A 17642-nucleotide genomic window follows, 5' to 3' on the forward strand; every position below is an offset into this window, starting at 1 on the left:
CAGTTAGGATATGGTTACAAGAAGTGGAATCTTGACAACTGGATTGGAACTTCAATAGAAGGAAAAAGGAAGTGAGGAAGAAGAAGGATGAAGTTAATGGATGAGGTGAAGATTAGAATCTATGAGGGGTCAAAAGAGAAGGCTTGGGGCAGAAATTGATAGTGACAGCAGCTGTGCAAGGCACCTGCTACCGAGCAGATCACCAGATGGTGACTCTACACACTTGGGTTTTCAACATTAAGTCTACTTAGCATAATTTTTTTTCAGACATGTTAAAAAAACATGGTTAAAAAAGAAATCAGTCTATAATTTTGTAATTCATACACGAAACCTTTCTTAAGGAGAGAAATAACAATGGAAAGGCCCTTGTAGAGTCAGAATATTCATAATTTTAAGATTCATGGAAGGAACAATATCAATAAAAGATTTGTATATTAAATTCATAAAGAAACAGTAAGATTACAACAGAAATTTAAAGGATTAATTGATAAAAAAATATTTTATTTTTTGTACTAAAAGTTTTAATTTCTTAGCTAATAAACAGAAACAAAAATATTGGATTATAAATAAAATTATTCAAGGTGAATCATGATTGTTTAGTTTTAAGTGGATCAATATACCAGGGCTGCTTCTTTTCAACCTCGGATGGGCTATAAAAAAATACATATTGACATAGCAAAATGATTTTATTCCTAAAAGTTGAGTAGTATCTAGCTTATTTTTCTACATAATCACCAGAACGATTGAGGCAATTGTTGTATCATGACACCAGCTTTCCAATACCCTCTTCAAAGAAGTTTGCCGCCAACTTGACACCAGAGTTTTGACAGGCTCCTAAAGTTCTTTGTTGGTTATGAAGTGTCGTCCGCCCAAACATGCCTTCAATTTTTGAAAGAGGTGAAGATTGCTAGGTGCTAGGTCTGGACTATATAATGGATGGTCAAAAACTTTACACTTGAATTGTTTGAGAAGGTCTTGCGTCACGTTGTTATAGTGCAGTTGTGGGTCAAAACCACACTGAATGAGAGCATGCCTTTTCGTTTGTTCTGGATCACTCTGCAGAGGCGACGTAAAGATTCATAATAAACTTTCTTTATTACTGTTGCCCTCTGATCCATAAAGTCCACCAAGACATCTTTGTGGTCCCAAAAACTGTAGCCATTGTTTTTCTGTTGCTCAGTGTCTGAACTTTTTCGGCTTGTTTGGAGAAGAAGTGTGCATCCACTGCTTAGATTGTTCTTTGGTTTCTGGATTGTCATACTGGACCTAAGTCTCATCACCAGTAATGATAGACTTTAAAAACTCTTCCCCCTGATTATTGTAACATGAAGTCATTCGCTACATTTTGTGATCGTCACTCAAGATTTTTGGGACCCAACGTGCCCACAGTTTCTGGTATCCTAGGTCTTTAGTCACAATTATGTACAGAGAAGACCTTGAAATTTCTGGGATTTCTGCAGAAAGTTCACTTATGTAAACCTTTGTCCTTTGTCATGGACAAACTCATAAATATGCTCAACCAGGCACATAGTAGCAACAGACTTGTGTCCTTGCCTTCCTTCATCATAGACATCTATTCACCTTTCTTTAAATTTCCTACACCATTCCTGTACACTAACATCACTCCTAAAGTTCTCACCATGCACTAGGCTCATATTGTAATGGATTTCAGTAGTGCTACATCCTTCTGCTTGTAGAAAACGTATCATACTTCACAACTCACACTTGGCAGCAGCATCGATCATAGTGACCATGTTCAACTGCGTGTAGCTCTGCTCAGACTGATGCATTGGAGCCGGCAATGGCAAAGGTTGTTGTGGGAGGGCAGCGGAATTGCCCAGTATACAGATCTGGCTCCCGCCTATCTCTTGTTTACTTAGATACATAATCGGAGGTTGAAAATAAAACAGCCCTTGTATTATTATTATTAGTAAAATTAGAAAATAATTGATTAAATTTGTCCACTACAAGAGCACAAGAAAAGTAATCAATGGGTCTTTTTTCCTTTTGCACTTTAATTGAGGTAGTATAAATCAGTAACGGTTGCATTAGATCAGTGTATATTTTATTCTTATAAATGGACATATTTCTTACGGCTGTAATGAGTGTAAAGCACCTGAGGTACAAAAGCACCCATCAAGTTCCATACTCATGGATTATTGATGTTTATTATGTAGCCAGTCTCTACAGTGAACAAAATGAAGTGTCACTTTTAAAGTTAAATATTATCTGAATTTCAGTGGGCTTGGTATTCTGATGCATGATCATAGGTTTGACTTGGTGAAGAAGCAAACAGAAAACTATTTCACTTTCCCTAGAAAGTCTGGCATGTGATGCTTGTTATTCTTAAGGATGGCTATTTCATGTTTGGGTGTAACTTTAACTGATGTCCGGTGATTTACAACCATTACAGGTGTGGGACTAAACATACATGCCAATGGACATACTTTAAAAAAAAAAATGTTGATAGTTTGAATAGAGTGGCTTTGCCTTGTTTCAGATGCAGAAGCGTAAGTCTACACGAAATGAATTAGAAGTGCTCACAGGTTATTTCAGCCATCGGACCGTTTCCCTGGGTGATGGCGGCTCGGAGGTTCGCAAAACCTTAACTAAAGGATATCCTCAAGGGAGTGTTCCGAGTCCCATTCTTTGGATCATAGAATCTGATTCCATGTTGCATTTGAGGTTGCCATGTGGTTGTCGTGTCGTCGCTTATGCTGACGACGCGCTGCTACTGATTGAAGGGGATTCGCGTAACGAGGTATTGTTCCGAGCTGCTCATGCCTGTGAGAGGCTCTGGCTGTGGAGTCTCCAACATATGATGAGATTTAACCCACAGAAACCACAATGATGTTGCTTAAGGGCCGATGGGCTGCTTCACGACGAATCCGGGTTCGGATGGCTGGTCTCCTCATTCGGTACGTTACGGCTCAAAAGTACCTGGGTGTTATCCTTGATGAGAATTTTCAGTTCAAGGAACAGCTACAATATGCAGGAAAAAAGGCCGCTGATGCTTTTTATGGAATCCGTAGAGTCATTCGTCCCGAATAAAGTGATAGTGAGGCTGTTATGCTATATGATGCACCTGTCTGGGTTCACCGCTTGGTTTTTAGGTGTTACGCGGACATTTTGCTGCGGGCCCAGCGACTATTCTTGCTGGCTGTTATAGGCGGTTATAGAACAGTCTCGCAGGAGGCAGTCTGTGTTATAGCCGGAGTCAAACCAATACATATCTTGGCTACTGAGCGTAAGGAACGCTACATTTCCAAGACAAATAACCTATTGACGTCAGAACGAAAGCAGGAGATTGAGGACTGGGGCCTTGCGTCTTGGGAGGTCAGGTGGGACGAATCTCCCACAGATCGCTACACGCATGGTATATTTCCTATAGTGGCTGATGCAGGTGCAATTAGATGGGTTTCCCCCAATCGGTATATCACACAATTTCTTTCTGGGCGAGTTTGGCTGGGTTTCGTTTGGTGGATTCATGTCAATGCCCGGATTGTGGGACTGATGATACAGTGGACCACGTCCTGCATGTCTGTCTCCGATATGAGGTCGAACGTTCACGAGCTGTTAGGGAACTTAAGAGAATACATTCCTTTCTGGATCTCCGTATTAACTGGATGATCCGCGAGAAGTGGTCTATAGTGGCTGGTTTTCTTCGCGCACTTGCAGTGTGTAGGTCTGCAGAGGGAGTTTAGTCGAGATATTTGATCGTGGCAGGATACCGGGTGGCTAGGGTTCCGGTCTAGACATTGGATTGGTTGGAGGTACGCGTATTGGCATCGTGCCATGGTTATATTGGTATTGTTTATGATTCAATTTGGGGCTGGCTGGGGTGGCCACGCTGCCGGGGTATGGTAGCCCGTGGGACCGGGGACGTGGCTTCGTTCCGCCGGCGGCGGTCCTGATTATGACTTGGTAATGTTTGGGTTTTCCCCTGGCTCCTGCACGGATCGGAATGAGGTTACGTTCCCCTTGTTAGGTGACTTAATTTGGTCGATGTATTTGAGTGTAGGACTGAATTTCTACGTTGTGTAAAACATAATTTTGATTGGTACGAGTGTAGCATTGATTTAACTTTCAACTCGTTTATTTTCTGAATCATTTACAGTCACGAACGGTGCTGTCAAATTTGGATTGGACGTAGGGTCCGCGCTTCTGCGGTTTCGGTTAGTTAGTTTGAGGGAATCATGTTAGATGGATGTGATGATGTCCGTTTGAGGCCTACGTGAAGGCAAAATTTGATTTGTATTTTACTGATGCAAATGTCTGCAGAGGCATTTATATCGATGGTATCCCGACCGAAGCCTGGCTGATGATTGTGAGATGTAATCAATTAGAGGGTCTAAAGACGACCTCCAGTAAAGCCCCTCAGCGCTCGGATCGGAGAGGATGGTGTGGCGACCGGTAACATCAGAAGGTAGGTGTCTTCTTAATTCAAATTCAAATATTTTGATTTTCTAAACTCCAGACTCCAGAAATCCTACACATAAACAAAAGAAATTATTAGGAAAGTTTAATACAGTCTATCAGTAAAGCCAAGGTCTCAGACTTGATGCAATTTTTACAGTTGCATTCTGAACTTTTCAAATATATGTTGAAATGAAAGACAAAATACCAATTTTATATAAATTTATGAAATTCAATGTGGTTTACAGTTATTGTCCTGCAGCTGTCTACAAAATAGTCCAGATCTTATCAAATATAATGAAAAATATGTAAGTCAGATTCAACAGCCACTCTGATTCTCCCATTTTTTCTTGATAATTCACAGTCAGTGATGCTGTAGTGGATTCTGGTAATGCCGGCTTGCTATGTTTTACAAACTTAAATCCCTTCATAACTTAACAGATAATCTGTAGCATAATTCTTTAAGACTGTATGAAAAAGCTTGTCGTTACTTTTATGTAGCTACTAAAATACAGCATTGCAAAATATATGAAAAACTTCAGTTAATGTAATTATTCATTCTTTCATTTTCTGTGATGAATCATTCTTAAAGTTTCATTCATCTCATCTTCCTCACTGAAACACTTGTTTAACACTTATTTAAAAATAAAGTAAGTAAATTAATCTTGAAGGAAAAACTAACAAATACTGATTATTAGGTATTTTTTCCATAAAGTATATAAAGATGAGGAATGATGTAGATTTATAAAATACAAAAAAATATATATATTTTAATTAACAAAATTGTTCCACATAACCACATTTGCATCACCTAACAAACTTTCATCTTTACCATAAAGGATTCATTCAACTCTGTTAATTTGTAATTTCAATTATTCTTAATTTTAAAAATATGTTCTGCATCAAATTCTTATGATCACATAACACTTGTTGCTTTCTTTGTTGGAAAAATAAAATATACATACAAACATACATATTTACATGTAATAGAAATAAACAAAAAATACAATATCTTATTTAACAAAATAAGCACCAATAAATGACAATTTATACATATACATATATATACAAAATTAACTCGGCGAAAAAGTCTTAGGATATAATTATGCATTACATATGTATATTTAATGATATTTTCCAAATATTTAACATGAATTTACAAGTATTACTTACAATAAATTTTTATTTTTAAGTTATCAAAGTATAAAATTATTTTATTTACATTTTTCCAAACATGAATATATTATAAATAAATATGTGCAGCATATTAGGATTATCCAAAATAGCTAGAATCATAATCATTATCATATATATATGATAAAGAGAAATAATCCAAATCATGCAATCATTTCTGTTATGATGGCAACTCTATTTCTTTAGTTTAGTTACTGATAACTAAACTAAAGTTAAAGTTAGTTTAGTTAATGTAAATCATGTTCAATGCACATTATAATAAATTATGGTTTATGGCATGATTTCATTTTATATTAAGGAGAGTAGAGTTGTAATTCAGTATCAAACACAAGATCACATTTTTTGAAGTTACAAACATTGATTATCTAGCAGGGTTGAGGTTAGATTTTATTAACATTTTGTTCGTGAACGTTTTAGAATTTGTAAACGTAACAGTGAGAGTACTTAAGAATGTAAATTTACAGTAAACTGATATAATGAATGAATGTATTAAACAAGTACAGTGATTATTTTGACAACATTAGTGACAGAGGCAGAGGACAAGTTTTAATTTCAAAAACTATTCTAGGACAGGTGAGAGAGTGGAAGGATCAGATTTGGTGTGTGGTATGATTATGACTGGGCCACTGAAAAAATTTCAATCCCTGATAATATTAGATGTGTGAAAGCTGCTAAATGTGGCTTTAACTAGGTGTGAGCCTGTTGTTAGTAGAGAAATAAATTAATTAATATTGGTAAATATTAATATTGCTCTGCATAAATACATGAACACTCCACTAATTTATCTAATTGTGATCTTCGCCGACTGTATCGACTGATCAGTTCTGATAAATTTAATTCTTTACATTTGTGTCAAAAATTTTTTGAAAGGAATTAATCTAAACAAATCCATTGCTACTAGACACATTAATAATATCTTACAAGGATGATTTCATGTTTTAGTGTTTGCTAACGAGCAGTTTTTTATTTTTGTCAAATTGAAAGCCCCCAAATGTTTAAGAATACTGAGAAGCATTCGATCAATATTACTGTAAGGTGATCCAAATGTACTTTCAGATACAAATCACACAGAATGATCTTGGCAATAATCTGATTTTAACAAGATGGTGCTCCAACTCATACTGCAAGTAAGAGCATTTCTTATGAAATTTTTTGGAGTCACTTGATCTCTGAGTTCAGTGATGGGCAATGGTTTGCAACTACTGATTTGTCATACAATAACTTTTTCTTAAGAGGATATCTTAAAAGGATGGTGTATTGTTAGCACTTCAACTGACTGAGAAGCAGATGATAAAAAAATAAGAGAAAGAATGGAGGTGTTGCACAAAAAATTCAATAAAATCTAAACAATAGGTTCTTTCGTTCAATGACAATAGGTAAAAAAAAAAAAATAAATAAATATACAGGTCACCTTGAAGACATTGTTTACAAAACACATTAAAACTTAATTTCATATTTTAAGTCGGTATTGTTTATTATAAGTAAAATTTAGTTTTTCAAACATGGCACCGTTTGGTATGATAACTATTATATATAATTTTAAAATAGCTTACTATTTCCATATTACCATATCTTTATTATAAGGGTGAATAAAACATTGAATTTAATTTAAATGTTATCCTTTAATTTAAATGGTATCAAAGAAATTAATAATAATAATCAATTTATAATATCAGTATGTAGGAAACCTACAACCAACAAAACCACAATACATAGATATTCAAATCATCCTTGGTCACACAAAATTAATACGTATATAATTAATACAGTAATTAATTACACACAATATAATAAAAATAAATTAAACACAGAAATAAATATCATAAAACAAATTGCTATTCATAATGGTTATATGACTCTTTCATTGATAATACATAAAAAAAACAAATTTCAAAAATGAACAATACTATATCTAATACCAGCATATGACATAAAATATTGGCATTGTATATTTAAAATATTTATACACTGATAACATAGTTGAAAATATAACTAAGGTTTATGATAAAAATAAATTTAAACCTACATACAAGACAAATAACCATATAATAAAACAGTATCATACTGATTCGTGGAATTTATAAAATAAAATACAATGAAAGTGACCACATTTATATAGGAAAAGCTAGTAGATCTTCTAAAAACAGATTTCTTGAACGTGTTCGACAATATAAAAATGGAAAATTGGGTTTATCTAATGTTTCTGACCACCTTATTAACAAAAAACACTGTATTTCTGATATTTAAACCAATTTGGAAATATTGGAAATCAAGATATATAATATGAATAATGAAAGTTATTAATATTTTGGAGAAATTTTATGTGATTAAATATATAAGGAAATTCAAATTGATCAATCTACAAATAGAATATGAACATGACACAATTATAAAAGCTGCAGTAGATGGCAGCACTTTTTCAAATAATGATAATACACAATTCAATTTAATTTAATTCAAATCCACACAGTACTGCAACATTGGTTGGCCAAGTTACATGGTGTATTTTATCATAATTATTTATTTATTTTAACTTTTACAAAATTTGACATATTTTATATATGTAGCTTTTAATTTTTAATTTCTATAATTTATATTTTTTTTAAAGTTTTAATTTATTTTTAAATTTTAAGACAAAAAAATTATATTTACCTTTATAATTTTGAATATATCTGAGTGTAAAATGTAATTTGATATAAACATTGAAAAATATTACAACTGAAGATATGGGTTTCACGAAAATATTTTTGTAAAGATATAAAAAAATAAGGTAAGTGTCATCTTATTTAATATGTATTTCTGTACTTAGGTGGATCAATATGGTTTATATTTGATTTGGGCCTTTAAAATATTGATATATATATATATATATATATATATATATATATATATATATATATATATATATATATATATATATATATATATATATAAGAAACAATATATATAAATATATTTATATATTATATATAGAATATATATATATTTTATATATAAAATATATAAGAAAATAATATTATATATATATATATTTTATAATTTGGGGACCAGAAAAGAAAGTGAAGGAAAAGAAATGAATGCAAAATGTTGCTTCACCAGGTTCTCATCAGTTGGTAAATCTTGGAAAAAAAGAAAAATATGAATAAATAAAATTGTAGCAAAACAAAATGATACATACATAATGATAGGTGATTTATGTTCACTGTTAAAATAAATCAGTTACCCAAAAAATATTTTTCCAAACGTAATAGGAGCATGTTAAAATATAAACAGAAAATTATGAGTATAAATATTTCTGAATGTTAAGAAAAATAATTTTACATTAGAACAATTACAAAAATATTTTATTTATAAATTAAACATAAAACAATGAACCTATATAATTTAGCACAAGGGATTTTACTTTGTTAATATTAAGGGAAATTTCAAATTTTTATGTCAGGTATACCTTTTTACATTCAGGCTCTTGAAATCATAAAATGTGATTATTCCATTTTATGAACAAACATAATTTATTTTTGTTGTATTAATTATTATTATTATTGCTAAATTAATAATACTGAAGATTATTTTTAAAAATCAAATTTGAATATAATCAAAGGATCAAAAAATAACTACTGTTATTTATGTTCAATTAATTTACCTTGGCGGTTCATTAACATAAAAGGGTTTCATAGCAATATAATTCATTCACAATATTTAAAAATAAACAAACATAATTAATTATAATACATTTAAGAATTTGAGATAATTCATTAAAAAAGTAATAAAAACACAAAGTAGTCTGGTAGAAATCTCCCACAGACTGGCAAAGGACAACTACTGTTATTTGAAATGTATTACACAGATTATTAATTTTAGTTATATGATGTTTCACAGCAAGCTGTTAGCTAAATAACAGTGCAGTTATGAGTCTTTTCTGAACTCAAACAAACCGACTTAAAATGGTGGTGTTAATGGAACCCCCACTGACCAAATTATACTGGTAACATGTGCATTTAAAAAGGCATTCGGCAATTTAAATGTTGCCTGTGTTAATATTAAAATGAACTGCGCTTTAGTTTGATGCATGTTTTCCATTTTGTTTGAATATTTTTATTTCAATTTATAATAAAAATTATAATAAATATAAAATAAGCTATACAGATTCTTTTATTTATTATGAATACTAGTCCTCATTATTTAGTAACATTATCAAGTACCAAAAAAGAGTAAATTTTCTTTTATATTATATTAGAGAACGTGGAAATTTTAAAATAGAAAATAATTAGAAAAGTATTATTTCTATAAATTTAAAAATAAACACAAGTTAATAAATTAAGAAAAAGAATATGAAGGTAATCTGTTTAAATTTGTGAAGAAAGGATACAACTTAAATTGTAATCCTTAGTTCATGACACATACATAATTTAAAAAACTCAATGTCATTTATAAAAGAATTAATAATATCGATACCTCTGAATATGCATAGCGTATAAAAAAAAAAATGGGTTAATAAGGTAATATTTTACTTTTGTTCTACATGGGTTCATTGATATATATATATAAAACGACAGCATGAAGATATTAAAAATAAGTGTAATCACAGTACAATAATTCAATACAAATCACATAAAATAAATGTTTTAATATTTCTTCAGCGATTGTAATACATATTTGTCTTTGGATTCTATATCAAACTTACTTTGCCACATGCAGATTAATTTTTCATATTCATTTTGTACACCCAATTTTGGTAGTCTCCCAAATTTGAGAATGTCCAAATAAAATTTTATAATAAAAGCTTCAGATCCAATTCTGAGTAAAGGTATGACATTTTTTCAATTTTATTATTTTTTTGGTCATGTTCTATTTTAAGACTATTTCAGATAAAGAGAACGGACCAGAAGTTATGTACAATATGATTACAGCTAAATAATCATATTGTTAATTATGATCATAATATTAATCATATTGCAATACAGCTAATAAATAGATCCGAGGGAAGTTATTAATATATATTTTTTTACTGGTAAGATCATCATAATTTTTGTTTGGAGTAGAATTATCTGCCTTTCTTAGTTTCATCATAATTAAATCATATGTTGACGCATTTCCCATATACTCAATTTTCAAAACTATTATGACAAAGCTATGAAAGGTAGATAATTGTACTCTACATAAAAAAAAACATCAGAAGGAATTTAAAAGAAATGTTTTACTATTCAAAAAATTATATTACACCTAAATATTTAATATTTATTTATAAGTTTTATGTTCAAAATACTTACTTTAAATTGTAACACATTTCAATTCTCTTTCTATATTCCAGAATATAAAATGTGTTGTCTTTTAATTTTACTGCATCCACTTGTGACTATCTCTGTAATTCTTGGATGTTTATTGGTTATGTCTGGTAGATTACGGACTCAAATGACCCTAAAGAAAAAAATCTAAAGTATGACGTCCAGGAACCCAGATGAACAGTCAATAGGACCTGATCAGTAATTTTCTAATTTTAAAATTCTACACAATCAAAAAAGAAAGTGGTGGTGGTCATCCTGTTAAAAGAACTTGTTGCTTCTTTCTTGTACGGAACATGATTAAAAGAAATTCATTACATTTTGTTAATAATATAATTTCTTTTATACCTATGATCCACAACTTCTGGTTCATTCTAGAGAAGAATCTATTATCAACGTAAATCTATTCTTAAGAAACCTTTTGAACAAAATTGCTAGTAACTCTGTACTTTATTGTTATTGATTGTTCACATTTATAATAATATCATATGATTATGATTATTGTGTTTTATATACCCATGTAACTGAATACATTGATGCATTTTTTTTTTTTAGTTTCTAAAAGTTTAGAAAAATATTACCACAAAAAATGTTAAAAGATTAATATAAATTGATACATAAGAGTTACCAGTTTGTGAGTCTGAAACCAGAAGTAAAATACTAAGTACATGAAATAAGAATCTAGAAAGATTAAAAAGTGGTAACAGGTATTAAATGAATACATTGGAGTGTTTAGATCTTAATTTTACTAAATTTCATTGTGATTACTTCAGTAAGTTCTTGAATGCTTCTAAGTCAACATTATTATTGGTATTTACCGTGAAAATTTTAGAACATTGAATCATCACCAGCATCTTGGCATGTTACTATTATTCATCTAGAAGTGAAAACAACTCATTAAAGTCCCACTGTACACAATAATTTAAAAAAATAAGTAAAATAAAATGTTTTAAAAATGACATAAAATAGTTTTAATTGTCTACCAGATAATATGGATTTGAAAATTTAAATGTGAACCCAAATCTTAGGTTGAATTTACCTCCTAAAAAAAAATCGGTGTAAATGGGCTAGTTACAACTGATATCTCTTCCAAAGTCTCTTGTCTCAATTTCCTATGTTTGTAAACATAAAAGATATGTTTTACAGATCGTTTTGTTCTAGTAATAACTGAATATAGAGAATGAGATATGTTAAATCATTATTGAAATAAATTATTAATTAAAAATGCAGAAACTATTTATTAAGAAAGATTTAACATTGAAAAGTAACAATAAACATTATATGCACATTTAATAATTAAAAATAATCATCATCAGTAGATAACATCAGATAACGATTTAAATTTTAGATTTAATTTTAAATTTCTTTTGAAAAGGTAGAGTTATGCATTAAAAGATAAAAATGATGATACTAAATGATGAATGTGGAAAAATGAGAAGAGATGATCTACATCTACATCTCTATAGGAAAAACAAAAATGATAAAAACAGCTGATCAGATCTATCAATGTATATATAAGAAAGCACTATCGATCAGTGATGATAATACAAATTGAAATTGTGGTAAAACCAGAAGCATTGTATGTTGTAGAATGCTCAACACAAAGAAAGAGGTTGGCAACCTGTAACTGACTGAAAAGAAAGAAAGAAAGAAATATTTTGAGAAAGATTTTAAGAGCGATTGAAGTAAATTGAGATTACAAATTAAGAAACAATTGAGAGCTAAACAAGAAAATTGGAAGAATATCAGCTACATCTAAGAAAAGAAGATTGATATTCTATGGTTACATTAAAAGAATGAATAAAGATAAATTAGCAAAGAAGCAAGTGAACTATTTTGAAAATAGAAAAGACTACAAACTGGTTTAAAAAAGTTAAGGAAGACATGGAAAAGGAAAATATCAAAATAGAAGATGTAGGGAATATGAGTGATTATTAGAGATATGATAAAAGGAATAAAGGATCCAAATGGTGAAGAGACAACATTAAATCTTAAGTTTAAAATGGAGAAAAGAAAGAAAGCAGCAGCTCTTAGAGTAAGAAAATATTGGGAAAAAAGGTTATGCATGGTCATATGAGACTACAATTATTTTTTTAAAGTAAAAAAAAATTTTCTTTGACTGAATAAAGATAAAAGGAAATACTGAGTTGTTAATGTTATAATAATGACTAAATTATTATGATATTAACCAATTTTAAATCATTCCAATTAGATGATTTAAAATTTGCCATAGAAGTGCTAGAAAATTTTGATTAATAACAATGCCAATTTAGTTGATTTTTTATTAATTTAAAATTATTACTATATGTTTTAGTTATATATATGTGTATTATGATATGAATAATTTTAAATTGGTAATGAGAGAACGTTTTGAAAGTGTTTGTTTTGGTAAGTGTTCTTACCCCTTATTGTGCTGTTCAGTATTTTTAGATAGTATGTATGTATGTCAGGCACATGATGGTCAGGGGAAGGGTATGCATAGAGCATACTCGAACCCCAACTGCTGGTAGGGATAGGAGGGTAGCCCTTGGGGGGAGGGGCTTCATGGTAGTCAGGAGCAAAGGTTGTTTTGACCTAATGAACCAGTTGGGACCCTAGTGGGAATATCCAATGGGTGGACAGTGTTGATGGGTGGCAGTTAGTCTTTGCCACGTCACATTAGGTCAATCGAGGCAGTGTCTTTTAGGCAGTTACCAGTTGACCTGGTGTGGTTAAAAAAGGATACTAATAATAAAAAAAGATAGCATGTATGTATAATAATAAAAATAAACCAGTTCTTATAAAGTACAAAAAAATTTTGCTTCTTCTTGTATTATTAAAAAATATGCAAGCAACTATAATTAAAAAATGCAGTAGTCTTGCTTCAGACAGTACAATCAGAAAACAATATTAACTTATACTATAGTTAATATAATTTTCTAATTTACTTCTTTGTTCACAGTGACTTTTATTTTCATTTAATCACAAGTGGAAATAAAATACCTCGCATAATGTTTAATAAATTGTTAATTTATTTTTATTATTCCTTGATATCGACTAATGATGAATGTTTAATGCATCTAGTTTTTATAATTAGATGTAACTGAGCAACTTGAGTTAAATACTCTCACAGATTGTTTATCATGTACAAGTAATATGACCTTTTTGAAGAAAAAAATTCTCACATAATTAAATTAACTATTTTATATATTATTTTTATGTCTTGTACCGTCATACATAAAAATTATACATTAATGAAATAAAAATAAAAAGCAAGAACAAAATTTTACAGAAAAAAGTAATTTCTTATAGATTAAAAGCCAATAATATAAATGATGATATTAATACTTATTTTCTGCTGGAATTTCTCATTCATTAATACTATATAACTAGAGTGAACAAATCATATAAACCAGAATCCAGATATTTTTTGAGACTAAAAACCCTCTAGTTTCAGAAAAGTGTTTTATAAGAAATAATAAAAATTATAATAAAGTTAAAATGAAATAGTCAGGTAAAATGTAAATTTAAAATGTACAAAGTGAAATATTACATTTTCATGAGACAATTTTTTTCAATAATAACAATTATTTTCCATAAATAATATTTATGATGTTAAGTTATAAATATATCATACATTTTATTATATATGATTAAACATATATTGATAAATGCATTTGAGAATATTTGTTTCATCAGCAAATGTAACATTGTTTTGGATTATTTGTGGAAATCAAAACAGTGAGTACATTAAAATAAATACATATATAATATCTAAAATAAAATATTTTTGCTCAATTAAATATTTTTGCTACGATGTATTAAAACATTTGATTTATGCAGCTGGAACCTGTTTGACAAAAAGGGTAATTATGAAACAGATCTTTGTTATTCTGATTTACTTTGCTATTCTCACTTCTATATCAGAAGTGAGTATTGTTTAATGTATCACCTGTTTTTTTACTTTGATTTTAATCAGATTTAGAAGTTAGCTAGCAGAGGTTAATTTTAAAGTATACCAACAGGTATACTGTTTATTCTTTTATTAATTATGTCAGATTCTGAGAAAGAAATGCCTTTTACACTAATCGATTTTAAAGAATTGGCAGAACTTATGACAAATAACCTATTTCCACATAAATGTATTGTTTAATGTATTTTTGAAAAATTAAAAAAAATATTCTGTAAACAATGTATTCTATCATTGATTGACATCAATAATTCCAATATTTTCTCAGCTGTACACAAAATATAGCATGCAACTCAAAATACAGTATGACCATTAATGCACTCTTGTGAAGTTTATGACACTTGCCAAGGTCATAATATCGCACTCTTGCATTAATGGCTATCATTATAGGCTCATTGCATAATGTACTAATAAAAGTCACAGAAGATGTTATAAGTATACATACCTTAAATAGATGTTAAGTGGATACTCTTAACTAAACTGCTAGTAAGGTACCCTCTTAGATTCTTTAAGTACAAATTCCAGATTTTCATATGGGATGATAGTGTGTAGCTGATTGTGTGGAATGATTAATCAATAACCTGGTATAAGAATAATTTCAGTAAGTAGGGTGTGTACCAACTTACTGAAAAAACGTAATTTTACTATTATATTTAATTTATAATAAGCTGTTATATGGTTTACTGACAGATAAATATATTTTAAAACAAATTACATAAATATTTATGAAAGTTATAATTTTTATATTGTAATTTTTTAAATAAAAGTTTCTATCAGATTTTGTTTTCCAGAATTTACAATTTTGCTACCCGGGTGAAATTATATTATAATTGAAATTTCACCACTCGTAGAATTCTTTCGAAATATTTCATTACATAGAGGTTCAGTTTTAGTAATAAGTTAGAGGTAATAAGTTTTAGTAATAAATAAAAATTCATGAATAATCTCATATTAGAAAATTCATATTTTGAAATCACTTAACTTTTTTCTTTTTCTTTTTTTTAATTACAAAAATATTAATTTATATAGCTATATTTTCTGGTATAGTTTGTGACGGTACATCATCTGTCACATTTTTGTAAATAGTAGGATTAAAACTTGATAAAAATTTACTATTATCACTCGTATTGTTTGTTGCAGCATTATTAAATTGAAATAAATTTGTCGAACTCTGTTGCGGTTGTTGTAATTGCTGCGGACTATTATCCGAATTATTCACATTATTACTGTTATTATTATTGTTATTATTTGTTGTTGATAATATACCGCAATTATTTGTATTAATAATAATTATATTATTATCATTACTACTATTATTTGATATTATTTGTTTTTGTTGATTAAATTTTAAATTTTGTTGCTGTCAAGACGTTGTTGTGTTTGATGTTGACATTGAATAATCAAGTAACAATGATGATGTATTATTTGTATTTAAAATAATATTACTTTCACTATTTGTATTATTACTAACACTATTATTTGTATTATCCATAAAATTTAAATTCGTGTTTGAATTTAAAACCGAGTTCATCATCATAATAGAACTGGTATTTGTCGGTGTAACATTATCTTTATTATTTTTATTTGTTAATACATTTTTTGATCTTTTCTTTTTATTTTTATTGGTATTACTATTATTATTACTACTACTACTACTACTACTGTTACAACTGTTATTATTACTTTTATTATTACAATTATAATTATAATAATAATTATATTTAAAACGTACAATGATTTCATCGTAAAATATGTTAAAACACATAGCAGTTAATGCCATACCTATTAATATATATACAGAACAAAACCATAAAGTTACATTATGAGTCGTTTTATTTTTATAACTTCTAATTTTATTTGAATTATTTATCAATAATGAATTATTATTATTACTATACTTTTGTTGATTAATTGGCTGTAATAAAAATTTGATCGGTATGTTATCATTACCATAAAAACCAATTGTAGTTAATGACATAAAACAAAAAAATAAACTATCTAAATATGTTATGTTATAATTATTAGAATTAGGGTTATCATTATTAAAATTATTTTCTAAACGATACAATATAATTGTACCTAATGTAATATAGATAATCATAACGATAACACATAATAATATCGGTGCAACACAATTACCATGATCATTTACAATTGATAATTTCTTATGATTATCATTTTGTTGTTGTGTTGTCGATGTTGTCATTACTGAATTATCTTGATTGTTAATTTCTGTTATACTGTTATTTGTATTCGTTATACAATCGATCGATGGTGTTTGTACCATTTTAATATTATCAATATTATCAAAAGTTGTATTACTTCTTACTGGTGATGATGAATTTAAATTATTACTTGTACTCGTTAAATTTGTAAAAGTAGATGTAGGTGAACGTACATAAAACGGTTCATACTGTTGTTCATTTTGATTTTGTGGTTGCGTTGTTTGCTGTTGATATCTTGATTGTTGTTGCTGTTGTTGTAATAATAATCTTTGTTGTTGTTGTTCTTTGAATTCTCTTTTCCTTTTCATTCTTTTTTCCTTTTCAGCCATTCTTTGTTCATCATAACAACAATAACCGCAATTTGAACATAAGCAACAACATAATGATCTTGTAAATAAACCTCTAGCACAATTAGATAACATTGTGCCCATACTTGTTAAGTATATTAACATTAATGGAATTCCAATTATACAATATATCATTGTAATAATTTTACCAAATGATGTTTTTGGTCCGATGTTGCCAAAACCTGAAACAAATAAATGTTAAAATAAGACAGATTTAATAAATAAAAAA

General features: G+C 29.1%; 1 protein-coding gene across 1 annotated transcript in view; it reads right to left on the minus strand.

The window, feature by feature from the left end:
- Positions 1 to 576: 576 nt before the first annotated feature.
- Positions 577 to 17642, minus strand: part of LOC142333352 (uncharacterized) — a 388438-nt gene continuing 371372 nt past the window's right edge. Inside the window, exons 5-6 of the mRNA XM_075380375.1 lie at positions 16486 to 17595; positions 577 to 650 (exon numbers count right to left, since the gene is read on the minus strand). Of these exons, the coding sequence (XP_075236490.1) occupies positions 577 to 650; positions 16486 to 17595 (1184 nt within the window). The remainder of the gene's footprint in view (positions 651 to 16485; positions 17596 to 17642) is intronic.

The sequence above is a fragment of the Lycorma delicatula genome, chromosome 12 (assembly GCF_047948215.1).
Source record: "Lycorma delicatula isolate Av1 chromosome 12, ASM4794821v1, whole genome shotgun sequence".
In the NCBI taxonomy this organism is placed as follows: domain Eukaryota; kingdom Metazoa; phylum Arthropoda; class Insecta; order Hemiptera; family Fulgoridae; genus Lycorma; species Lycorma delicatula.